Source organism: Monocercomonoides exilis, assembly GCF_001643675.1.
Source record: "Monocercomonoides exilis strain PA203 chromosome Unknown scaffold2-2631571, whole genome shotgun sequence".
NCBI lineage: Eukaryota > Preaxostyla > Oxymonadida > Polymastigidae > Monocercomonoides > Monocercomonoides exilis.
In genome coordinates, this window is record NW_027150547.1 from 1,261,868 (window position 1) to 1,289,533 (window position 27,666).

The following is a 27,666-nucleotide window of genomic DNA, read 5'->3' on the forward strand; positions in this document are numbered from 1 at the left end:
CAATAAAAAGGAACAAAAGTATTTGTTTTTGAATTCATAGCAAGTGGCAATGCATCTGTTATGAGAAAAAGCAAACAAGCGGCTAAGACTTTGAAGACAGATTTGTTTTAACCTATTCTTCTTTGATTAAAATAGGTTTTCTTTTATCAACTGAATATTTAATTTTTTTTTCACTAATCACTTTTACTGCTTCAGTATATATTTTTTTCAGGACATTTTTCTTTTTTTGCATCGTTAAATTCATCACAAATGTATGTTTATGTGAGATAAATGAATATTTTAATTTTATTTTTGCATATTTTTATTCACTGCGAAAAAAGAAAAATAAAAATGTTTTTTTTCTTTTTTCTTTCCTTTATAATGGTAAGAGTTTTTTCATATCTTTCCGCCTTTTGCATATCACAATTTCTGTATTTTTCAAGCAGAATCCATATTTCAATTTTGAGAGAGATATAATTCTGTTCACATAATATTTTTTGAAATGCAAAAATTACTTTTTTTGATCTTTTTCGAAGTTTTACAAAGATGTTCATTTGCTTTTATTTTATTTTTCTGTGTTATAATATTCCTTTTTTAGTTTCTCAAAGACTTCGTGATATTATCATAGATGAAAATCTTCTTTTGACCTCTTCAAAAGTATCGCTTGCTCATTGTAATGTAAAAATGGCTGCAGAAGAGAATGAAAGAAAACCGAAAAAGCATCATTTTAACATCTCAAAAAATCTGGTTGTGGAGAATTATTCAGTAAGTGAAATTCAAGATGAATTCAATGTCATTAATGCTTCAATTGCAATTCATCAACTTGTGCTTCAGCAGAAAGAGAGCTGTTATTTGGCTTCTTTGAAGCGTCATTCATTTCTACAAATTTCTTCTTGTTTCGTCTCTTTTTCAGGAAAAGAGAAGAATTGTCTGTTTTGGGGGGAATGTGGTTCGATTTCGTTTTGGAATATCTCGCTTCGTTTTTCAAAGAATGAATATACAATGCCAAGCCTTGTTGAAGTACCTATGAAAAATTTAAACTGGATTGATGATATTAATACAGAGGTGCGTGATTCAGAATTTTCATCTTTTGTTCAAGGATCAACACCTTTTGTTCAACTATCACCTGTTGCTTCCATCACAATCAGCCACTGTTGCTTTTTTAATATTTCACAGAGAAAAGTCAATGCAAAATCTTATTCATCTTTTTCTTATTTGAATTCAGATAAGAAATGTGATTTGGATTCTGTGAATTGCATTTCTGTTCAGAATCCATACTTGGGGTGTATTGTTGATGGATCCACAAGTGTATTTATCTGCTGCAATTCGTCATTTTTAAGCTGTGAGGCAGTTACAACCAGAACTAATTTCAGCACAGGATCCAAGGAATTCAATGACACAACTTTTTCGTTCAAAAGTACAGAAATACTAAATGGTGGAGCAATTTATCTAACTGGAGATGCATCTCTCACAACTGAAAGGTGTTTGTTTGAAAACTGCACTCTTTCGAAGACTAACTCTAGAGCAGCTGCAGTGAGAAATGAAGGATCGGGAAAGTGGAGATGCAAGAACACTGCCTATCAGAATTGTTCTGTGCATTATGCTTCTGGTGCCTTTGATATAAGGGGAACTGGAGCATTGGAAGTGTCTTTTTCCAATATAACTCAATGCTTTTCAGAAGTTTGCCTTGGTGGAATTGAGATTTACAAACAAATATCTTGTATTCTCAAGGATTGCAGTTTCTTTTTGAACGAAGCCAAAAGTACCTATACTGGAGCACTAAATTGCTATTTAATTGAGCATAATTTTTCCGTTATTTCGTGCTTATTTCATTCAAACAGAGCAAAAACTAATGCAGGAGCAATTAGATTTGATTACCGGCAAGCAGTTAAGGTTTCAGTTACTTTGACGGACTGCTTTTTTATAAATAATACCGCTGGAGAAGGAAATGATATCTATGCGGATATAAGTTGGAACGGAAATTTGAATCTTCTTGCAACAAGTTTGTTTTCGACAAGTGAACAACCAAGGACAATATTTGCATGGGCAACTTCTGAGGAGACCTCACATTATGTGATTGATCCGCCAAACAATCAGAATAAGATTATAATTGCAACAAATGGTTTCGATTGGGATAATTGTGGGCGAAGTGATTTTGACGCATTTAATTGTCTGACAATAAAAAAGGGAATTGAAAGAGTCAAAATGGAATCAATGAGTTTTGAGATTAAAGAAGGACTGTTTCCTTCAGGTGAAATTGATATTGGATCTTCAAATGTGATAGGAAACGGATCTGGAACATTGCTGACGAGCATTAAGTCAGAGATGAAAAGCGGAGAAGAAGCACTTTTCAGAATAAGTTCTGGAAAACTTCAAGCATCAGAAATAAAGTTTATTCACGATGGTTCGAATGAATACTGCAGAAGCTCATCACTGTTTCTGATGAGCGAAAGTTCTGGGATTCTTGTTCTTTATTCTTGCAAAATAACTTGCGAAACTCCATCTGCAGAACAGTTCTTTTCTAAGCCTCTTATAAGTTCAGAGAAAGGTGAAGTGACTCTTGACTTGTGCAATGTTGAGGGATGCCGGTCTTTGAATGCATTCATCACAAAGAAATGTGGAAATATTGTTGTGAATGATACGTTCATCTCAACAATGACTCGTCAGACAGGAAATGGTGGCGCAATGGAAGTGGAATTGGTGGATGACATAGAATTTATCGTAAAAAACGTGTCTTTAAAGCAATGCAAGGTGAGAACAACAAATGATAATGGTGGAGGAATATATTTGGTTCTGTGTAAAAATTCGACAAGCAATTTTCAATTGGATTCAGTGAATGTGTCAGGGAATGACGCAAAATGGGGAAAAGATATGTTTGTTCAGTGTGTTGACTTGAATGGATCAGTGACAACAAGTCGGATTGTGAATATTAAAAACGATGATGGAGACAAATTGGATTTCTTTGGGATTGACAGCACAGCGTTTCTGGAGGCTCCTGTGAATCTGTCCTATTTTTTCTTGCAAAAGCAATCTTTACAAATAGAAATAAGTCAATCTGGAAAGGATATTTCTGGGTGCGGTGATGAGGTGTTTCCTTGCAATTCGTTCTGGAAAGGATTCAAAAACTTGGCAATTGATGTAACAAACGAAAAAAAGGAATTGAGGATTGATGGTTCGACTGTCATCCAAGACCAGTTCATTTTGTCTTGTTTAATGATAAGTCCTAAACAGGATGAAAAAAGTGCGAAATTATCGTTCAACTCGGTTGTGGTGAACGGAAGTTCAGAAGTCATGCTTTTGAATGAAAATTATCTTGAGTTTGATAGAATCCGCTTCAACATTCCTTCAAGTTTTTCTGTCTCAATATCTTCTCTAATTTCTTCCGCAGACAAGGGAGACTCGAACCTTGTTTTGAAGAACTGCACATTTGAAAACAAAACAAAGGATGACATCACATTTTCTCTTCTTCTTGTTCTTGGAGGTTCACTTAAAGTTGAGAAATGCACAGTGTCTCAAATGGCTTTTGGTTCAAGCCCTGTGATAATATCTGATAAAGCACATGCTGATCTCGGAATGTTTTCTTTTTCTTCAGTGAAACTCACAAGTTGCACATTAATCTCAATTGTTTCTGAAGAGTCAAGCAACAATCATGCAAGTGGAAATGAGGAAGCTCAATCACTAACATTGAGTTCCTGCACCTTTGAAGGGATAACCTCTTCTAGTTCAAATATAGCTTGTATTTTATCATCAACAATTAATTCTCCAATTTTAATTGATCAATGCTCATTTCTGACTATTTCATCAAAAGATAGCAACGAAGGAGGAGCCATGGGAATATCCATTCAAGAGAAAGGTGAACTCACAGTTAACAAAACAGAAACAAGCAGATGCGAATGTGAAAGTGATGCATCGGGAAGAGGTGGGTTCCTTTTTCTGAACTGTGTGGACAATGCAAATATGATAAAATTTGAGGATTTGCATTTTACCAATAACATTGCAGCGATTGGTAAAGACATGTTCATTGTTTGCAGCGATCTCACAGAATTAGTCAATTCAACCTCATTCAGCTTTGCCATGGATATTGAACATTCCAAACGAGCAAATTCACTGATGGGTTTTGATAGGACTTATTTTGCCAATGCTGAAGATCTTTTTATTTTTATCACAGGATATTTCAACGAAACAATTCACATCGATGGGGAAAGAGGAATAAATAGCATCGCCTGTGGAAAGCCAAACTTTCCATGTAATTCGTTGAACTTAGGATTGAACAGAGCACAGGGAAAGGGAACAAAGAATCTTCTGATATCTGGGGGAAGCTTACTTCTTGAAGAAGTGTTGATGGATAATGTTGCTGTTAAATCGGAGCAAGAAAACTCATCATCAAGATTGGAAGTGAACGAGACATTGGCTAATTCTGTTGGCATTGTAATATCTGCACACCTGGCATCATTTTCTTTAATCAACTTTTCGTTGCCCGAAATTTTCACCAACTTGCAGAAAGCCTTTATGGAAACATTGGACAGTGAATCGTGCTTGAGCATTTCTGAATGTTCATTCAATCTCCAAAGAGAGGGAATATTGTCTTTCATTCTTTTGTCAGTCAAAAAAGGAGATTTAAATCTTTATTCATGCTCATTTGAAAATCTTCAAATATTAAAGCCTTTTATTGAATTTCATCAGTCTTCAGATTCAAAAGGTGGGTCATTGACAATGGAACATTGCTTATGTAATAATGTAAATCACAGTGCCAACAGCGCCTGTATGTTGATAACAACTATGGACAATGACGCGAATGCTATGCTATCAAATTCATCATTTACTATGTGCACAGCTGACACTAGTGATTGTGGGGGAGTGTTGCATGTGAAGATGGAGGAGGAAGGAAGATTAGAGATAAATAATACAAAAATTACATCATGCTCAGCCATTGGGGGAAACGGAGGTGGAGTGTATTTAAATTGTCTTTCAAAGGAAAACAAGATGATTCCATTCCATTTCAAAAACATAACGTTCTCAAACAACAAAGCTCATGTTGGAAGAGACATGTTTGTGAAGTGCGTTTCAATTTCCAAACAAATCAGTGAAGAACAATTTGATTTAGACTTTCGTGAGCCACCATATGATAGGTTAAATGCGATCTGGGGTGTGGATGAAACACTTCCAATTGAAGATGTGGATCTTATTCCTCTTATTATTGTGTATCGCAGCGAGCTGATTTTTGTATGTGGAGTGAATAATGAGGGGAACGATGCGAAGCCATGTGGGAACTCAACAACACCATGTAAATCCTTGAGTTATGGATTGACTCATATTGTGTCTTCAATATACAGTCAGCTTCTGATAGATAGAGAATGTGACATATTACAAACTTGCACTGCAAACAGTGTGACAGCTAAGAGTCTGAATCCAGCAACGCATGCTGTTGTGCATCTGAGAACGGAGATTTCAGAATCGCAAAGATCAGAGTGTATTTTGGAAAGTGCTGAGACCGTGAAATTTGAATGTGTTTCATTTTTATTTCAACATGGATTTATCTCAACGTGCAAAAGCATATTCACACAGACGAATGGCTCATTGGTTGTTGCATCCTGTTTGTTTTCCTGTATTGATCAGAGCATTTGCCTCAATCAGTCATTGTTTTCAATTGCTTCAGGATCATTTGATATGAGCAGAACAAGCGTGAAACACATGATCACTTCAAGGCCGTTGTTTGAGCTGAGGAGTTCTTTTATTGCTCAGCTGCAAGCCGTTGAGTTTGGCGAATTGACATTAGGAAGCTCACTGATTGATGCTTGTGAAGGCTCAAATCTCATCATTAAAGAAATAAACACTTCAGATATCACTGTTAAAAACAGTTCTCTAATTTCTATGAAAGAGCGAAGCATTTCAAAAATGAACGAGGAGAATCTTGAAAGTTCTATTATGATAATTCACTCGAATATCTCTGGGGTCAAACGAAGGACACAAGGTGCATGCTCGCTGTCGTTTCCTTCATCTTTTCCTACTCTTTGTCAAATCTCAAACTGCTCATTTGCTAATCATTCATCATCTTCAGCAAATGCACGGATTATTGATATGTCCAATAATGTTTCCATCGAATCTTCGTTTTTTGAAGGATATCAAAATGATACCAATATCATCGATAATTCAGCAATTGAAGATGCATGCCATTGGAACGGATCGTTGATTTATCTTTTCAACAGCACTAGCCATTTGAAGGACACAATCATCACAAACTCTGCAGAAGGGGGCATATCAATTGATCGTGGGAATGTTGACATTACCATGGGGATGTTTGTGAACAACACGCCTTCCCTTCCGCAATATGCATCGGCTCGAAGAAACATTTTCTGCGAAAATGAAGGAAAGCTCAATATTGAGAGTCTGAAAGGAGGTGATGGGATGGAGAGAAACGCATCACTGTGGATATTGAATGATGGATGCGAACTGTCTGGAATAGTGTTGGAAAGAGCATCAGAGTTTTTCATCCCAACGCTTGAAGCAGTGGAGATGAAGGAAGTTGGGGATACAATTGAACTGACGTTCAGAGGAACAGTTCTTCTGCCGTGCAACCTGCAGTTCCAGATTGTTTCAAGAATGGGAGAAGTCAGCTCGATTGAGACGCATGCCTTTTCAGATGAAGACTTTGTTTCAGAGGTGGAGGTGCATGGGAGGATTGGAACATCGTTGATCAGCACAGTAGGGGAGGAGGTTGAGGTCAGTGCACACATTTTGTTTGGAAATTCAAATTCCCCTTCAACAACTGAATCATTCATTTTAAAGAACCGAAGTGAAATGAAATCAGAAGCAGATGGAAAAGTTGTTGAAGGAGGAAAAGAAGGAAAGTCGTTTTGGCCAATAATAGTTATTGCAATGGCAATTATTCTTTTGATTGTTCTTGTTGGATTTATTATATTTGTTGTTCGATGGAAGAAGGCAAAGAACGAGAACAAAGATCTGAGAGAGATTGTGAACGATAACATCAGAAAAGATCCGAAGGCATTTGAGATGGTGACGATGGAGATGTCGCCAAAAGAGCAGTGGAGGAGAGCAGAGAGAGAAGCAGAGAAGAAGAATGATGAAAGGATAAAGAAGAGGGTGTATGCGAAAAGCTTGGGACACTCGGAATCATCGGAGCATCTTCTATCTGAGAGTGGATCGACTGAATATATCTTGGGAAGAGATTCAGACAAGATTCCAGAATGGGCATTGGAAAAAGTGGAAGAAGAGGAGATAAGGAAGAGAACTCCATCGCCATCCATTTCATCCACTTCAACAACCGACTCAGATTCAACTTTTGTTCGATCAGAGAGTCTGTGTCCAACCACCTCATCCATGTCGAATCTTGTGGATGCAATGGCATGCTCATCGCCACACGAGAAACTGATTGTGGATCTGAGGGATTCGCTATTCATGCTTTTGCATGGAAGAAATAAGACAAAGGAAATGGCAATTGGGAGTTTGCAAGAGAGGGAGCAGACAGCTGCTCAGATCCTGTTCTGGGTGGCAAATGGAGCTCTTCATTCCTTTGATGAAATGGAAAATCCTCTTCAATCTCTTGCCAATCTGAGTCCACATATTGTGTTGTTCTCAGAACATATGATTATCTGCATTGTGATGCACTCAGATTTATTGTCCGATGATGATTCAGGTTCATCATCCATCTCTTCGTCAACTGTTGTGACATCTGCAAGTGATGGTGATGATGATGATGATTCTCTTCCCTCTTCGGCTTTTGAGGATGAAAATGATTTCAAAAAAGAGAGTCTGAGGTGGAAGGCACCTGAGCTACTGATCAACAAGAAGATGAGTGCAACAAAGGAATCTGTTTCATTTTCAGTTGGGATGATGCTGTGGGAGTGTTTGAGTCTAAAAATTCCGTTTGGAGAGTTTGAGGCTGTAATTGCTGGACAGAAGATTGTGAATGGAGAGAGACCAAATATGGGGATGGTATGTTCATCATCCTTGGCTAAGATTATTCAATCATGTATTTCAGAAGACGTCTCAAAACGACTTGAACTCACGCATCTGAAGAGAGAGTTCATCCAGAGGTTTCCGAAAGATGCTGTTATACTCACTATTTCCGATGCCATTGACTTTGAAGAGGATTCGAACTTTCTTGAGAACAAACAAGATACTTCAGTTTGCTTCAAATAGTGTTAAAAGCAGTAAATTTTTGGAAATAGAGCCTCTAATTGTAATCAGTCATTAATCGTCAGTAAATATTTAAAAATTTATAACATTTTTTACAAATTATTAACTTATTTTTTTGTGATAGTTTTCTTTGGAGTTTGGTGATGTTATAATTGATTATTAGTTAACTGTTAAATATTGATGTTTTGAATTTTCACAAATCACAAACTCTCAAAAAGAAAAGAAAAAGAAAGAAAGAAATGAAAAAGATGAAACAAAGAACGATAACAATTTATCTTTGAAAATCCTTATTCATTCCTTAATTTTTGAATGAAATAATAAAAAAAGTGTTCTATGAAAAATTGAGGGTTATCGTTTTGACAGTTTTATATGAAACTTTTTGAAATAATTTTTTGATCTGAATTTTGATAATTAATTTCGAATTCAAGGAATTTTCTGTCAGCAGTCGATTTGATCGATACCAGAAAATATACAAATTCTTGAATTTTTCATTTTAAATTCGAAAACCAAACGTTCGTTTTCTTATGTGTTTTATAGCAACTGAGTTCTGAAATTAGTGTTTGAAGTGGAAAAAACAGTTGTCATAAAAAAAACACTTCGGGCTTGACTTCCTTATCTTATTCATAAAAATATCAACTTTTTCTGTGTTAGTCAGTGATATTTCTTCTGTTGAATTAAAGAATAAATCAACGTTTTTTTCAAATTCTTTTTATTAATGATATCCAAATTCAATCAGTTCACCCCTATTTAAATTACCATCGTTGCTATACACGGAACTCAGTTCCAAACCCGGAACTGAATGTCCATCTGATTTGAGTTTCAATACAGCCTCTATCTTGAGTTTATTTCATTTTTGCAACATTTGGATCGATTATTTTCGATTAATGAATGACAACAAATGAAAACCATTGTATTATTCTGTTTTGTTCTTTAGAAAAAAGTCTCCCTAATCTGGAGAGTTTCAAGTTGAAATGAGCATGATTTGATTTATTTTCTATGAATTCAGGAAATATTTGGAAAAAATGATAATCAAACAAATATTATTATCGTTGTTTGCTAAATTAAAACTTGTTGCATTCCGCATCTCTGTTTGTTCTTTTTTAAATGGATAAAATGGACTGCATTGTTCTCCTGATGAAAGCAATTATGTTGAATATGAGACATGCGAAAACAAGAAAACTGAAAAAAAGATAAAGCAATCAAGAAGAACGGATCCGTACAGAGCACAGTGATGATTATTGAATATTCCGAAAACCCAGATTAAGAAATCAGCACTTCTCTTTTCTATCACTTTTTGTTTTGGAATGAATTATTTTACTTATTTCAAGCTCTCTTTTTGAAAAAACAGGAGATAGCGATCTTTGGTGACTCAATTTCTTTCTGAATTAAAGTCTTTTTTAGCTTTGATTGGCTTCGTTTTCTTCCTCTTCTTCTTTCATTATTCTTTTTCGACGATTCAGAATCTTTTTCTTCGAAGGATTATTTGAAGAATCCATAAGCTTTTTGAGATCATCATGACTTCGTTAAAGTTTTGTGATGAGCGTTGACTGTTGGTGCATTGTGATTCAAATATTTTCTTTTGAGAACGAAGAATTGAGAAATTGTTTTCAGCTTCCTGTATTTGATGTTGAATCTCTTTCAACGATGTTACTTTTGAATTAAACTGAGATATGAGAGGAGGTATTTCTATGGAAGATTTGGATGATTTTGAAGAACGAACAGGTTATTGTTTGACTGATAATGGCTTTTGCACTTTTAGGAAGTCATTTGTCACAGATTGGGCTGATTCATGTTCGCTAGCTGTTGGATTTTCGAGATCTTTCTTTGGAGAAAAATCTCCAAATAATTTATTTTCCCATGAATTAGAAGATGCTTTCTAAGCATTTTTCTAACTTGACGAAGAGATAGGAGAACCTGATATTCTTGTTAGAACAGAAGAAGCTGCAATAGGCAACACTCCAGTTTTGACATATGATGCTTTCACAGTGGAAGGAGTTATTGCAGCTGTCACAGCATCACGAAGAGCATTTGCGAGAGCAGATCGATAAGCACTCAAAGAAAACTTGGAAGGAGGGCAACACTTGTAGTGGAGTGTGAACTTTAAACAAGAAAAAACATAAGATTAACATCACTGCAGCAAGTGAGTCATGTTTGGAGGAAATTTCTGTATAACTATATTATTCTTTGCGGCTTCCCTTGTCACAAATTCATCATCATGTGATCTGTGATTGTCCATCAGGAGAAGAGCTTTTTTTGTTGAAGTCGGTTTAACTTTAGAGGAAATCAGAGGAATCCAGCATCCAATCATTATTTCTCTGAAAATCTCTTTCGTTATCCATTATGATGAAGAATAAATGTCTCGAATATCAAAAGCTGACAACGAAGAGAATTCATCTTGAGTTTCTTTTTTGGGCAACAACAATAATCTTGGAAGAGAAGATCCATTTGCGCAAATGCACAAGCACAATGTACATTTGGAACATTTGGAGGTTTTGGCGGAGAATGTGGAATCTGGTTTTTCATATAAACCACAAGTTTCATTGTTGTTTCACAGCAGTTAAAAGAAGTTTCATCGAAATTGAAGATTATGGATGAATCAATATTATGCTTTAGATAACTTCAGCTAAGTCCAAAAACCATTTTCGAATATTTTCCGTAGATTGAGCTGAAATTTTTGACATTTCCATTGGTCTGGATAAAGCCGATTGCAATTCTTCACTTCTTTTAATAAGTTTGCAAGCATATTTGCAGTTGACTGTTTTTGGAATTTGCTTTTCGTCACATTCTTTTTCTAGCAGATCAACGTTCTTAATAAATATTGATAAGAAATCTTATGCAAATTGAAATTGACAATTAAAAAAAAACAATCGATTGAATATCTTTAACTCGAACAATCGTATCTTCAGATAACATTGCCACAACCTGATTTTCAATGGTTTCAAGCTGACTTTTGGATATCGATAATGGATGACCTTCTTGTCCAACAACTCTGCCATAATTTTCCGCTTTGATTCCACGATACCATGCGCTTTTCGAAATAGCTCCTGATTCAATTGCTGGTTTGAAATTGACAGCATTTTTGCGTTTGATTTCGAAAACTTTTTGGCTTGCCGATTTAATATTTCTATATTCACTTAAGGCAAGTGTACGTCTGAGCTGCAGAGGTGAAAGTTGCTGTTTATTTTCCATGGTTAAGGGTTTCGATCAATAATTCAAAATTAGTTGCAGATGGCTTTTAAATCATAAAGATGTCTTTAACAGCAAATAACAAACAGTAATTTCAAATAATTTGTTTTAGACAACAAAATATTCTGCATCTTGTCAATTAGCGAAAAAAAGAACAAATTGAAAGAGAAGCATTTGGAGTTGCTAATTCTTCTCAATCAAACAAAAAATTTAACTTATTCAACTTTTATTACTGGAAAATGAATTTATGGATTCTATTATACAAAACAGATGTGTTTTAGAACAACGAATAAGCTTCTCTGATTTTCAAAAGAATTATTCAGTTCCGGGTTTGGCACTAAGTTCCGGGAATACTCCCAATGGTATTTCAATTTTTCAAAATCATCGTGGTTTTTCCCTTCTCTCATTCGATGATTAATAAGTCTATTAACAAAACTTCAATCAAACCCATTTTGTTTTGTTTCAACGTGTAAGCTGCATAATCAGTTGTGAATTCCTTTTTTTCATAAATTGGTTTTTTTTCCTGACTTTTTTTATCCGGACAAAAATTTAAAATTAAAATATCTCAACAAATATGCAATATTAATTTTCCGAAATTTGCATAGTTGTATGTTAGCATATATGACATCTATTCATATACAAAATTTTAAAAGCAGTGCTATATTTTTTTGAAATAAATAATTTTTATTTTTGAAAATCCGACTTTTGATGAATTTTTCTATTTTAATAACCCGATTCAATTCATCTTTTACACATGCAACTTATTTTTTCTACGTTATTAACAATTCTGGTTATTTTATATTTTCGGCAATTTACACATTTGGACTGAATGGAAATTTGTCATTTTTAGAAATTATTGTCAATGGGACACCTTAAAAAATATTTTTCATTTTATGAAAAAGCATCCAAGTGAATTTAACACATGCATTAATAAATATAATAGTTATATAAAATCACTTCAAAGTTATAATTAAAAATGGTTCATTGAAGATTCCAAAAAATCGATATCATTTTCATTTCCAAAAAAAAATGAACAAAAAAATCATCAACAGAAAAAACAAATTGCATTATTAAAAATCTTCACTGAACCATTTTTTATTATAACTTTGAAGTTATTTTATAAAACTGGGTGATTTTTTTTGAAAAGTCACAAATGTTTAATTCTCGATTAAATCTAAAATTTCATATTTTGCTAAATATTTTGTTTACAAATATCAAACTTCACTTAAATGGAATCTATTTCTTGATAATGCAATTTCAAACATTCTTGAGGAGATTTGTGAGCTGAAACAGAAATTTGAGTAAAATATAAAAATTGAGATTTAATCGAGAATTAAACATTTGTGACTTTTCAAAAAAAATCACCCAGTTTTATAAAATAACTTCAAAGTTATAATAAAAAATGGTTCAGTGAAGATTTTTAATAATGCAATTTGTTTTTTCTGTTGATGATTTTTTTGTTCATTTTTTTTGGAAATGAAAATGATATCGATTTTTTGGAATCTTCAATGAACCATTTTTAATTATAACTTTGAAGTGATTTTATATAACTATTATATTTATTAATGCATGTGTTAAATTCACTTGGATGCTTTTTCATAAAATGAAAAATATTTTTTAAGGTGTCCCATTGACAATAATTTCTAAAAATGACAAATTTCCATTCAGTCCAAATGTGTAAATTGCCGAAAATATAAAATAACCAGAATTGTTAATAACGTAGAAAAAATAAGTTGCATGTGTAAAAGATGAATTGAATCGGGTTATTAAAATAGAAAAATTCATCAAAAGTCGGATTTTCAAAAATAAAAATTATTTATTTCAAAAAAATATAGCACTGCTTTTAAAATTTTGTATATGAATAGATGTCATATATGCTAACATACAACTATGCAAATTTCGGAAAATTAATATTGCATATTTGTTGAGATATTTTAATTTTAAATTTTTGTCCGGATAAAAAAAGTCAGGATAAAAAAACCCACACTAATAATATTCTTATATGATTATTTTGGTGATCGTTATAACCTTTTTGATAGTTATTTCCTCATTTTTCAGTTATAAAAAACGAAAAATTAACTTCTTTAAAAGTTTGTCAATTAGCTTGAATTAACAAAAATGAAAAAAATATTAAAATGTTAAGTTTGTTTATTGATTTTTTTGGATGTCTATCTTGCAGACGAATACCAATTCAAAAATAAACTTGTTTCCTAAAATAACAATATCATAAACTGAATGTATTTTACGTTTAAACTCATTTGATTTAGAGTTTTTGCTGTTGAGAAAAAAACAATATTTGAACTCAACTTTTAATGCAATTATTTCGGTGTTCGAAATATTTTTATGCTAAAAAATACTTTGAAAAACTGTTGAATAACGATTTTCATTTGTATTTTTTGAATGGAACAAAATAATGAAATCAAAAAGTTTTATTCATTTTTAATTTTAAAATCCCTTTAAGATTTTTAAAAATTTTGGTCAAGACTCCAACTGAAGTTTGATTACAAAAAGGATCAGCTATATATACTTTTGAACAACTTTTTGTGACAAACAACAATTGTGATTGATTTGGTGATTATTTCAGATAAAAATATTTATTTGCAAAGATTTTCTGTTAAAATGTCACTTTAAATTGTTCAGAAATGAATACAGATATCGCACAAAACACCGGACAAGATCGATTTCTCAATAACCGCAAGATGAATAATTCTGATAATTTTCCTCAAAATATATCTCACCAATACAAACTCATTTGGCATATCAAACTTCTATTTTCATGAAGACTGAATTTTAAAAAAATTATTATTTGAAATTTCGGAGAAATAGGATTTTGAGTTTTTCCGAGATTATAAAAATAATTTTCTCTGAGAACAAATGAAGCTATTTTGAAAGTCTTATATATCAAATGAGTTTGTATTGGTGAGATATATTTTGAGGAAAATTATCAGAATTATTCATCTTGCGGTTATTGAGAAATCGATCTTGTCCGGTATTTTGTGCGATGTCCGGTATTTTATGCGATATCTGTACTGATTGTGCCAAAAATCTTTCAGAAAGCAAAAAATAGCTGATGAGATTGATTTCCCACTAATTGAAAGAGAATTATTTCTGATAATTTCCCTCCAAATAGACCTTGTCTTTTCCAACTTATAAGGCTTTCCAGACTTTCACTTTCACTTCATCTGAAAAAAATTAAAAAAAAATTTCTGAGATGAATGAAAAATAGGATTTTGAGTTTCTCAGAGACTTCAGTAGTTGTTTTTTGTTTTATTTAGTCGAAGTGAAACTGAAAGTCTGGAAAGCCTAATAAGTTTGTTAAGATAAGGTTTGTTTGAAGATTAATTATCATATTTTTATCTCTCGCACTTATTGGGAAATCAATCTTGTCATGTATTTTTAATGTGATCTGTTCAAGAAAGTGATGGATATGTTAAATGATGTCTCTACTGTTATTTCATAAATTACTTTGACGTCTGTTATAATTGACATATGGGGGATAATACGTTCTTTCAAGCTTTTTTTGCACAAGGCATTTAAAAAATTGTATCACTCATAACTTTATTTCGCTTTCTTATATTTCTTAAAAAAATTTGATTTTCATATCCTTAAACAAGCATCGTTGAAATCAAAACATTAAGTTTTCCAATATTTCACGAATGTCAAATAATGAACCTATTTTTAATATGTTTTTTGATGTATAAAAGTCAATGAAAAATGCACAATTTTTCAATGAAAATGCCTGAAGAAAAATATTTTGCCCCATATGTGATTATTTTTGATGTCAAATTTCAACTGTCAATATTTTCGGATAGAAAATTTGTTTTGCATTTTTGGAAGTGAATATTGAAAAGTGATCGCATCGTCAACAAAATAATTGTCATGAATCCATCTCAAATATTTGAATTTGTAACAATAGCAATTCAAAAAAAAAAAAAAAAAAAAAAAAAAAAAAAAAAAAAAAAAAAAAAAAAGGAAATATTGATTGTCTAGCCATTTAAAAAAAAAAAAAAAACAATAAATTCAACACTTAGAGAAAAGATATGTTTTCAAAAATAATCACCCATATACAGTACAACTTCACACACTCAAAAAAAAAAAAACGTTTTTAGAAAAAATTTGTGACTTCGGTGGAAAAGAAAAATTTAAATAAAAGAAATTCTTCAAAACAACGCTTCTAACAGTTGAAAATCTTTTTTTTTTTTGTAGAATTTTTCCAACAACATCTGATTAGTTTTTTTTTTTATTTTTTGTAATTTGAATATTTATTGAAAAACAACATAATTTTTATGCAATATGGGATTAAATACATTTGAGCCTGCGTCAATGAAAATGTGAACTTTTTTTGAACACAAAGAATACTTTTTTTAAATTAATTTAGCTTATGACAACATTGAATCAACAAGCACTAATTAAATGATATCGTTAAGAAATAAATTTTTCAAGTGATAATCATTTTTTTTTCCATTAAAAAATGAATTGGAAATTTGGTTGCAAAAATACTCAATTTGAGTTTTTTTGAGTGATAAAACTAATAACAATGTTAAATATAAAGACACATGTAGCTATGAAAAGATAAGATATTCAACATAAACATTTGCTTAACTTGAAAACTCTCAATTGATTTTAATTAATTAAAAATATCAAAATTGAAATTTGAGTTATTCCATAATTCAATCGACCTAGTTGCTTATCAAAAACAATTTATATAAATATTTGAACAATTTGAAAATGCACTCTTTTATTAGGATAATAATGCAGACAGAGTGATGTGAAATGAAAATAAACACAGCGAGGTGATAATGAGACAATGAAAAATTTAGAGATGACTCAGAAATATTAAAAAATGTGTATTTAAGCAAGATTAAATTACAAGAAAGGAAAGATGCTAAATGAAATATCCAAAAGAACATTATCATTTTAATTGAGATATTAACCACTGCCACCCCTCTATTTTTATGAAAATACAAAAAATAGTCAGATAACTATAACGAACATAGACAGACCTTCAACACCACTTCCTTCAACAACAGAGCATGGCTGAATGCTCCAAGGTCGGTCTCTAATCAAATGAAGTTGAAGTTGCTATAAAACCAATTCAGAATATAAGTTTTGAATTTATTTTAAACAAAGAAAGTTAAACCTGAGAAAGCTCAGTAACAGGAAGTGCATTTTCCAAATCCATTTTATTTGCAAAGACCAGTAACGGAACTCCTTTTAATTCTGCTTCCTAAAATAGGTGTTAATTATTAACTTTGACCAAATGAAACAAACTTGCAAGACTCCATGAAGTTCAGTTCTTGCAATTGCTAACTTGTCATGATCAGCAGCATCCACCACAAAGACAACACCATTTGTGTTTTGATAATACAATCTCCAATAAGTCCGAATATGAGTTTGTCCTCCCAAATCCCACACTAAGTCATCAAGTGATTTCATCAACAAATATTAAATAGATAAACGTTTTGAATAAATTTATCAAAAAAGAAATTTGAACTTCTAAAAAAAAAGGAGAAAATTGTAAACTTGCAAGTTCGGATTGCCCCACTTTTACAACTTCATAATTAAAACCAAGCGTTGGTAATGCTTGAACAACAACACCGAGTTTCATTTTATAAAGCATTGTAGTTTTTCCAGCACCATCAAGTCCAATTATGACAACTCTTGATTGATGTTTCTTTGTTTATTATTAAAAAATCAAATGAATACAATACTATGCAATTCTTTTAAATTAGATGCAATATACCTTAAAAAATCCAAATAATTTCGCAAAAAACGCACCCATGCGATACAGATCGCAAACAAAAAAATTTTGATCTTAACCTTCATATTTAATATTCAAACCATTGTAAATCTTTAAAGAATTATTTTTTTATTTTTTACTCCTATCATGCATTGACTCGCAAAAAAATATAATTGCTCATGCTAAAAAGAGATTTCTGCGCTATTTTTTGTTTACAGATAATTGGAATATGGATTTATACAAGTGGTTTTCTTCAATTTGGTTTTTTATCTGATAAAATAAATCATTCAAGAATATTTGCAAATGATACAAACTCTGCAGCACTTGCTTCAACCAAAAAATTTGATAGAGTTGTTGTTCTTTTGGTCGATGCGCTTCGATATGACATGATTAACCCTTATCCTTCATTTCCACAAGAAAAAACTCCAAAATGGGTAAATAGAGTTCCAATAATCCAACAAATTTTACAACAAAGAACATCGCAATCAATTTTATACAAGTTTCATTCGGATCCACCCACTGTAACAACACCACGCCTGAAGAGTTTAACTGTTGGCAATATTCCTTTATTTATGGACATTGGTTCTTCATTTACAAGCCCTTCAATATCATCAGACAATTTATTACTTCAACTTGCATTTAACTCAAATGGACTTTTGAGACAAAATTTCAGCGATAGTTTTGAAATGCTTCATTGTCCCACACAAAAGCGATCATTGTGGATGGCTGGAGATGATTCTTGGATAACATTGTATCCTAATAATAGAACATCTTTGTTAGGAAAATTTCAAAATTCAAAACGAACATTAGCTAATTGCGTTGTTTGGGAAAAAACAGTTGAGATTCCTTCTTTCGACGTCAAGGATCTTGATTCAAACGACGCTGCTGTATTTAACTTATCGCTTCCATTACTCCGTTCAATTCAACAAAGTTTGAAACGCACTTCTTATGAAACAGAAAAATTTCCTTTTGACGGACTTATTGCACATCTTCTTGGCGTTGACCACACATCGCACCAAAAAGGATTAGATAACACTAAAGTCAGTTCAAAATTAGATCAAGTGGATTCGTTTATACGTCTTCTAGTTGAAGCTATTGATGCTGAACAGGAACTCATAATTCGTGAAGCAATGCAACTTGAAAAAACGGAAAATACAAAGTTGAAAAACATGAAATTAACACAAAATTCGCAGAATATTTCAACAAAAAATGAGCTCAAACCAAGAATGCGTCAAGGAACGCTGCTTGTTGTAATGGGAGACCATGGAATAACTGAAGGCGGATCTCATGGCGGAGACAAAAAAGAAGAGAAAGAATCAGCACTATTTATGTATTCTCCACGTCCACTTTTGGCTCTTATGGAAAATGAAAATGCACAAAAAAGTAAGAACAATAATAGCAGAACGAGATATACCAATGAAGGAGATTGGCAATTTCGCTCAAATGCCATTAATTCAGAAGTGAGTTTTGACAAATCCAAAGAGAGCGTGTTAGGTGAACAACCATCTTATTTGAAGGAAGACCCACTTTTGACAAAGGATCATGCAACTTTTTCAAACGGAAGCGAATGTTGGCAGCTTATTCAGTCTTTGAAAGCAGAGTGTGAAAACGAAGAGGATGAAGAGGACTATCAGTGGATCAAGCAAGCAAAAAAATCAACATTGAAGAAACATCACATTGAGATCAAGAAAGAATTGAAAATCGAAGGAAAATTGAATCAAGAAAATGAGAACAGACGGAAAATTGAGATGGAAGAATTAGATCCAATATACATCCAACAACAGCAGCATTGTCGCAGAAATGGTTCAGCTTATTCACACAACAGAAGCATATATCCGTCAGTCAGCCAAATTGACTTTGTTCCTACTCTTTCTCTTCTTCTCGGTTCGTCTGTACCACATTCAAGTGCTGGTAGGCTGATGAGCGAATGGGCAACTGTGCTTTCTTCTGAAGAAGTACTGTTTTTGCTGAAAGAAAAGGCTTTAGCAGGCCAAACATTGAAACTTGATGAAAAAACTGAACTTCAAAAAAGCAATTCTCGAATTAACGCAACTCAGATTCAGTTTGAAAACAATGACGATAAATTAAATGAATTGTTGAACTATACTTTTTCTTCATTTGTGGCTGGAGTAACACAGCCTGCAATTGTTCCAGTGACGTATGAAACTAGCTTGGATCATGATTTCCATGCAATTCATCAGTTCGCATCAAATATGAATAAGAAAAACCTTTCAGAATTTGATGCAAATTATTTGTCTTTGAATCTATCATTGCCTCCTAACTCGACATTAACAGGATTTTACAACTCCAGCGCAACTGCAATGCCTCGAAAGGTAGAAGAGCTTCATGTTTTGAGAAAGAGAATGCTTCCACAGCCTCTTCTTTCGCTTGATCCGCAGTACATTCAAAAGCTGGTTGAAATGAAGTCAGAGACTTTTTATTCGCTATATCATCAACACCCCAACAATTTCACAACATCACAAGAACAATTCACTCAAAAAGGCGAAAACGCGTCTTTGTTTGTTGATTCTTTAGCAAAGCGTGCATTAACAATGCTCGAGGAGAATCTTCAGCAACAAGTTGATTTCCTTGAAGAATACATTCAAAATCAACCCAAATCCGCACTTGCTCGATCTGTTCAACGCGAAATGTTGGTTGAAAAGGCGAAAACTTTACTCAATATCTCTTATGCTAAAACACAGCAACACTACATGGCACTTAAAAGCGAAAAAGAATTGATTCAAAAACCAGCGCTTTATTCAACTTTTAACTCTTCCAATCGATTTGAAAACGATAATATACTTCGATCTAATCCTTATGAAACGAATTATTTTTTCGAAAAGGATGCATATTATCATATCAGCAATATTGATCTGATAACTCAGCTAAGACAAATTCTAAAGAAGATTCAAACTACAGTACGAAAAAGTTGGGTTCAAACAGACAGACTGAAAATGTTAGAGGGGTTTATAATAATTGTACTGTCATTTATTGCAATATTCTGCACGGACAAAAAGGCTAAGCAGCTCGTTTTTATTGAAAAAGTGTCCAAAGATATTGAGAATATTGATAAAGATGAAAAATTACGAATAATATCACCAACAAATTTGCAGAGCTTCTTCTCTTCGCTTCCGACGCCATTTTCTTCAACTGTGTTCTTTGTTCTGTTACTCTCATTGGCATCTCAATTTGCTATCTATGTTTTTCCTTCTATGAGAATCGAAAAATTACTTAGCTTTGAAACCATTCTACAAACAAAACTAACCTCTGGTCCATTTTCTTTCTTAACTTTCATATCAAAGCAATTTCTTCAAATAGTTATAAACCTTTTGGGTTCACACACAATTTTGACAATAATAACTATTCTTTGGTCTTTATCCATCATTCGAACACCACCCAGACTCCGTTCAGTTTTACAGAATTCAATTAATGCACTTCAAATTAACTTTGGTTCGGATGATTCAGATCGTTCATCTTTTCTTCACAACTCATCAGTCAAACATTCACCTGATTATTCAAAGACAAATTCTAACATCATTGTCACTTTATTAAGCAAACTATATTGGCATCTTAATACTTTATGGATTGGCTTTTCATCAACATGCACATTTCCCAGAATATGCCTCTTTATTTTTGTTGCTCAGTCAATCTCAATGCTCACCTCGTCATTTATTGTATTCGAGCAATACCTTCATTTTCTTTCGGTAACATTGATATCGTTTGGGTTTGCGTTTGCCTCATTCCTCATACATTTTTCAAAACAAACAAAGAATAAAAGTTTCACAAACAGCGGATCAATAGATCAAAAAAAGGATGAATGCATTGGGATTTCTCGCTCTCGTCTCTTTATGCGGATGAACAAGTTGTTCTCTTCCCCATTCTATTGCAGCATAATTATTTTTGTTTTTTCAAGCATCATGTTAAGCACCACTGCACTTCATCCACGTGATCCTTCTTCTTCATATACAAATTCCTTATCATCAACTTTGTTTTTACCTACCACTTCTACTGTAACTCAACTTGTGAACAAAATTCTTTTGTTTTTTATGACGCCAATCTCTAAGCAATTATCATCGATCCTTTTTAAGTTCTTTGGTATTAAAGAAGATTCGTTTTACAGCAGCACACCGAACAAAATCGAAAACAATCATATCTTTTCAATTGTGAAAAATGCAAAAGCTATTTTAATTACTATCATAAAATGGTTTTGGGGTTTTGTTTACACTGCAGCAGAAGCACTAATTTTGTATGTATTCGAAGTTATAATGGAATTTATCATATGCGGATGTGAAAGAAACAAAATGAACAGCTCTAATAAATGCCAAGATAATAAACTTTCTGAAAAGAAAAAGAAAAGTGACTCAATGTCAAAAAATTCCAATATAACATCAGGAAAGCATTCTTCTCATTCCTTGAATTCCACACAAGTTCAAAGCAAAAATGAGAATTTCATTGGAAGAAAGGAGAATTCAATTACTGATGAAAATAAGTTGCCATTGATGAATGTTCTGTTTTTTGTAGCCTTTTTCTTTCATCAGATTTTGTATTCATTTAGCGTAACAGATCCATCTGGAAATGGAAATAGGATCGGATTCTTCTTTGCGATTTTCTTGTTGTTATTCACCATCATCAAATTTGTAATCTTCCCGTGCTTATTTCACAGATCCCAACATTCTTCTTCCTCCAATTTAACATCTGCTACCAACAGTAATTGTTCATATTTTACTCACAGCAATCCTTCTGCCAATTCAATTAGATATTTTCTTCAATTAATCATCTGTATTGGAATAAACTTTTCATTGGTCATCTTCGACAAAAAGGTTGTTGCTTCATTCATCCTTTGCTTTGGATGCGTCGTAGCCTTTTGTTCAATTTTCCGTTCTTACATTCTAAATGGCTTATTTCATAAAACCTCTTCAGATCTCGATGACGTTGATGTTCGCGTTGATGGAGTTCAATTAATGATACAAGAGAAAGATGAAGTTTCTTCGGTGATTCAAAAGAGAATGCGTTCCACATTTCGTCCGATTGATCCATTGCCTTGCATATTCTTGTTTGCATTATCTTCTCTTCTCTTTTTCTCCACTGGCCATCATGCTGCGTTTAGCACAATCGATTTGAATACTGGATTTTTACTCAGTAGTTCGTTTGATCCTGCAAACGAACCGATTACTTCTTTCTTTTCTGCATCGATAACGTTTTTGAACACATTTTACAGCTCTATCTTTTTTGTAACTTTCATCAAGATTTACTCACTGTGGGAATGGAGTGTAGGATCAGAAAAGTTGGCAAAAGAGCAGGAGAACTTGAAAAAGAAAGAGAAAGAAACGCCTCAAATTAACACCAAACAAACCACATCACAAAATGAATTTCCAAAATCCGATCAATATAACAATTCTGAACTTTCATTTGCTCAATCGAATATATCAGTTCCCACAATTTTTTTGCACCATGCGTCCAACAACGTAATACATCCATATTTTGTGCTTTCAAGCATTTTGATAACATTGCCATTTCTCTGCCTTCTTCTTTTCATTGTCTTATTTCCAACTCATCCGTTCATTTTTTCTGTTTTTGCACCAAAGTATTGCTTTGCCACCATTTCACAGATTTTTACGATGCTTCTTTTGTTATTTGCTTGTTGAATGTTAGTTTTTCTTTTTTAATTACAACGTATTTTTTCATTTCCCGTAGACTTACAATGAAAAAATTGATATAATTTCATAATTTAGAGTCAGCAATGATTGGTAGAATTATCAAAGACTTTATTGGATATTCAATGCGAAATGAGGGTTTGTTGCAGGGAGATGCAGAAATCAAATTCACATTAAATGTCAAAAAAAGATGATTATTTAATTTCAACAAAAACTAATACAAATTCATAGACACAAAATTTGAAAGCAATTTTTCAGACAAAATAATAAAGATAATAAATGCTACATATTTGAACATACTTCGCAATAAATGCAGACATTACAAAACTTAAAACATCAAACAATAACACATCAAAATAAGACATGCAACTTGTATTTTAGTCATCTTCATCTGTTTTTGCATTTTGAATGCAAATTTCTAAACCTTCAATCACAAGTTGCCTAATAATCCTCTTGCACATGGATATTTGTGGGAAAAGCATTAACAGCTTTGGATCAACTTCTTTCTCACCTTTCCAACCGAAACCAATAGTTTTACTTGTTTTGACTTTTCGGTTTTTATATGGTATTTTTCTGCTTTGCAGAGAATCATCAAACTCATAGTCTTCGTAGTTTTCATCTTCATTTACACTCTTCGTTATATTTTCTGCTCGTTTCGGAAACGAGCCACGCTTTTTAATAAGAGCAATTTTTTGAATAAACAAAACTCGAACATGGAAATGCCTAAGAGCTGTCAAGCAATTTTTCATTAGAGAATATCGGATTGGAGCTGGAACAAGGCTTTTATAATACATCAATGAAAATTCGTCACTGCTTGTATCTCCACAATCAGTTGTAATCTTTGACTTCTTTGAAGTGTGCCCTTTGTTGGTCGCAAGACTCGACAAACGAGATGTAGTCAAAGGCGACGAAACAGAGGAAGATGATGAAGAATATGTTTTTGCAGAGGTTTTGGTTAATCTGCGTGATGAAGGACGAAGTCGAGAACGTGAGGTTGTTGAAGACGGCCTTGAATATTTTTTGGGAGGTTCATAATTCACTGAAGAGAAGAAATCTGCAATAATTTTGCTTATTTCTTCTTCTGATTTAGCAGGTTTCAAAAACTCTTTGCAAAACAGTTCTTCAGAAACTTTTCCTCCAATTATTGAGAAAGCATCACTCGATCGAGTTGATGAAGCAAGCTGTGTTTCGAAGCTTTTCTCTGTAAACGATGGTGAACTACGATGACTGCGCTTCTTGGCATTTTGTTTTATTGAATATGAAATTGTCGATACGCCAAAGCCCAATTGTTTGGGTTCGGATTGCTCTTTGCTTGGCCGTTGCAACTGAGTTGTTGAAACTTGATATAATGTGTTGTAATCTCGTTTGTGCTTGTAATTGTGTAGGATGCTCGCCTCTTCAATGTGCCACTTTAATTTTGGCAACAAAATTATCATGCAATAATAATAATACAATAAAAATCATGTGTTAATCAACTCTGTTTTAAAGAGGATCAGAATTTATAAAAAACACACGAGTATATCAAAAGCTTCCATACGCGCATCGAGGCATTCAATATATTTCTTTGAAAGGCGTTGTGCTTGAATAACTGAAACAGTAAAACACAGTGAAGATAGATTAAAAAATTATCAATTTATTATGCAAAAAGTTGTGTGTAAATATCCAAAAATTCAACATAATCATCTTCATATTACAAATGAATGAAAAAATACTTGCCAAACCTGCTTCGCGATAGCGCTTAATTCTAATTGTGAATAGCATCTGAGCACGAATAGTAATTAAAAAGGAATGCAAAAATTTCAAATAATCTTCGTGAAAAAGCACTCTGTGGTGAAGGACAAAGCGGCCCAGTACTCTGATTATCCATTTATTGAATAAATATAATAATGATAAACACATTTTCAATGAAACAAAGCAAAATAAAATAAAGTTAATTGAAATTTATTGAAATAAAATGGTTTCGCATCAAATTCAGACCTTGAAATCACCATCAATGACTGAATCATTTTCTTTTTCCTTGCGATTTGCTCCTGTTTGTGTTTTTCAATCAAATCCAGTTCTCTCTTTCTGATTACCTCTTCTTTAATCCAACGCCTCGACCGATCTTCGCTGAGCTGATCAAACAGCACAGCTAGACGAGCTGATGAATACACTGCAACCATCCACCGATGAACTATATGTTTCTGCTTTGACATGCCCATGTACTCTCCTCTTCCTCCGATTGCTCTCATCTTTTCTTCATACGGTTCCTTCACAAACTTCCCACTTTCCGATTTTATCAGACGACTTCCTCCTCTTGTCGCGCTTTTTCGCACAGGAGCAAACAACAATCCAGTTTCTTTTTCTTTTTGCCTTATTTCCAGCCATTTCCTCTTCTCTCTTGCTCTTTTGTCATCTTCAGCAATACGACTAGTCATCACTCTCACACGTGCTGCTGATATCTTCATCCTGTCTTCAGCTTCAACAGAACGAGCATTATATCGCAGTGGAGTGGTTAGTGCTTCACTTATCCTCGGAACAGGAGTGCTTGTGAGTGCTAGCACAGGAACAATTGATGAAGGCACTTCAGTTGATTGAGAAGAACTTACAGGCAATTGCTTGGATAAAGCACTGCTCTTCAAAAATGATAGCGATGACTGCACAGATCGTGTGCTTGAAAACTGTATTCCTGGTGAAGGTGAAGGGGAAGGTGACTGGCGAGGTGTCAAAAGCCAAGAAGATTGAGTCGAGTTTCGCGTTGAACAAGACGAGGATGCCCTGTAAGTGTCTCTTGTCGCAAAAGAGGAAGAGGAAGCACGTTTGACAGAAGCACGCTCTGTTTGCATCGGTGCATGGAGCCAAATTGATGCTGGCTGCTTTGTCACCAGCGACTCATCAGTTCTGCTCGTTCTGCTCGGTGCAAAAGACGACATCGGCCGAGGAGAAAACCGAAATGCAGAAGATCGATTCAGCTCATTCGCTTCGTCTGATGTCCCAAAATTCTGAGATGTTTGCATTCCATTGATTGAAGCTGATGACAGTGGCTCAACAAACATCAATGGCTGAACAGGAAAAGTGCGTGGCTGCGAAATTGAATCCAGAGAAAGACGGGGAACAATCTGTGAGTCACGAACAGAAGATTTGCTTCCAGCTGAAGTGATGAAAAACTGATCGTCATCACTTTCATCACCAAGATTGAGGCTTTTCTGCATCAAAGGTAGAGAAAAATACTCTTCAATCTCTTTATCTTTATCTCTATCTTTTTCTGTTTCCTTTTCTGAATTTTCATTTTTCTCTTCAACTTTCATTTCTTGCATGGATTGGTAATTTGACAGAACGCTTCGTCTTTTCTCAATAGGAGATATCGATTTGCGTGTGAATGAATCAGACAACGACGAGGAAGGAAACGAAACTGTGATTCTTGCATTTCTGTCTGTTGAAAGACCTCTCATCGTTATTGATTCGCTGATTTTCCTTTCAGTCAAAAATCCAAAATCTTTCGTTTTCTGAAAACTGTTAGAAATTTGCTGCTGTTGAATCATATACTCATTCTCTTCCAATTCGCGCACTGCTTTTCTGGATACAAGACGCGCCTCTGCTGTTCTTGATGCTATTTCCTCCATCACTTTTTCTGCAGGCATCTCCAACACCTTGTCCTCTGGCTTGTCGAGCACAGAAGGTGTAAGCTTTGAGAAGAAAGTCACCTTAAATGCAGAATCTGCTGATTTTCGAGGTGTTCCATTGATTCCCTCAGTCTTCCTTCTTCTTGTTGACAACACTGGAGCATGCCTTTTGGAAGGAGTGCGCGTGACATTACGAGAATATGATCTGCTTGTTTGAGAGCGATTCACAGTAGTTGCAGTTCCATTATCTGAAACACTCGAACTGAACGCCCTCTGAGTAGCCACAGATGCTGTGCTATTTGCAGAGCTAAGTTCAACTGCACCGTTGGCTTTATTTGCTTCTTTTCTCTTTGATCTTCGCTGCTCAATCATCCGTCTTAGCTCCAACAGTTCTTTTTCAGTATCCCTTGTTCCAGGCCTAAGCTTCAGTTGCTGAACCTTTGCAGCTGTTGCTCCGCCATCTGCAATTCCAACAATTGGTAGTTCGCGAGTTTCTGCACTTGTTTGCGCCGAAGATATAGAATGTTTGCTTGAAGGCTTTTCCCCTCTTTCCCCAATATTCGAACCAGAATGAACATTTTGAAGTTTCAAAATTGAAGGTTTTCCCGTTGAATAACCAAACAAATTCGAGCTATGCGAAGAGGGTCGACTTTTCGAATGAGATTCAAGAGAGGCCATTGAAGTTTTACTCCTCTGTGTTAAGTATTTACTTGTCCATTCGCGATTTGGCCTTGATTCCTCTGATCTTAAAAGTGATGCATATTTTTCTGCAATATCGCCAATTCCACGTGCCCCACCAGCTTTTGCATCGGCCATGAGCCCATCGACTTCCTTCAATAAATTTTTATATTTTAGCTCTCTTGCAGTTTTAAGTTCAACAGGTTCTTCATAAAGTGATGATGAATCATTTATTTGTTCAATCTTTGTTTTTGAAAGTGTTTGATCGATTTCAAATTCATTTGCAGCTTCTTTCACTTCAAAAACCTGATCATTGATTTCTTCAAGGAGTTCATGAGCATTTCCTGCATCAATTTGTAAATCTGACGAAAATATATTCTGTAAATAAAGACAAAACAAAGTGACAAACCATCAACATTGTATTTGTGCTTTCTAAGTCTCCTTGTGCGAGGTGAAGTTGGACTGTGAAATCCAGTTGTTTGAGTTCCAGGATTCTCTAAAACTAAATCCTTTTTCTGAGAATGAAAATTCTGAATATCTCGGGAAAGAAAGGGTTGTGTCGATTGAGTTGTTAAACTTTGTCCTCGAATAGTATTTATGCGTTCTCTTTTGGCAACTTTTGAAGACATAAATCTTAATATTACACTTATATGTTCACTAATGAGCAGGT

General features: G+C 33.7%; 4 protein-coding genes across 4 annotated transcripts; 2 read left to right on the top strand and 2 right to left on the bottom strand.

The window, feature by feature from the left end:
- Nucleotides 1–2,184: 2,184 nt before the first annotated feature.
- MONOS_13906 (uncharacterized protein) lies at nt 2,185–8,139 on the top strand (the record flags this gene model as incomplete). The annotated part of the gene is made up of 1 exon (XM_067866655.1): nt 2,185–8,139. The coding sequence occupies one exon, from the start codon at nt 2,185–2,187 to the stop codon at nt 8,137–8,139; it is 5,955 nt and encodes a 1,984-aa protein (XP_067735796.1).
- Nucleotides 8,140–15,756: 7,617 nt separating this feature from the next.
- Nucleotides 15,757–17,132, bottom strand: MONOS_16774 (Arl1). Its single transcript, XM_067869647.1, has 6 exons — nt 17,066–17,132; nt 16,846–16,996; nt 16,594–16,736; nt 16,463–16,549; nt 16,326–16,404; nt 15,757–16,269 (listed from the first exon to the last, which is right to left on the bottom strand). Exons 1-6 carry the CDS (start codon nt 17,102–17,104, stop codon nt 16,235–16,237), a joined length of 534 nt encoding a protein of 177 aa, XP_067735797.1. The 5' UTR covers nt 17,105–17,132; the 3' UTR covers nt 15,757–16,234.
- A 109-nt stretch (nt 17,133–17,241) lies between these two features.
- Nucleotides 17,242–22,785, top strand: MONOS_5963 (putative gpi ethanolamine phosphate transferase; the record flags this gene model as incomplete). The annotated part of the gene is made up of 1 exon (XM_067876156.1): nt 17,242–22,785. One exon carries the CDS (start codon nt 17,242–17,244, stop codon nt 22,705–22,707), a length of 5,466 nt encoding a protein of 1,821 aa, XP_067735798.1. The 3' UTR covers nt 22,708–22,785.
- A 4-nt stretch (nt 22,786–22,789) lies between these two features.
- MONOS_5964 (uncharacterized protein) lies at nt 22,790–27,625 on the bottom strand (the record flags this gene model as incomplete). The annotated part of the gene is made up of 5 exons (XM_067876157.1): nt 22,790–24,125; nt 24,231–24,304; nt 24,438–24,571; nt 24,694–27,358; nt 27,406–27,625. 5 exons carry the CDS (start codon nt 27,623–27,625, stop codon nt 23,094–23,096), a joined length of 4,125 nt encoding a protein of 1,374 aa, XP_067735799.1. The 3' UTR covers nt 22,790–23,093.
- Between the last annotated feature and the right edge of the window lie 41 nt (nt 27,626–27,666).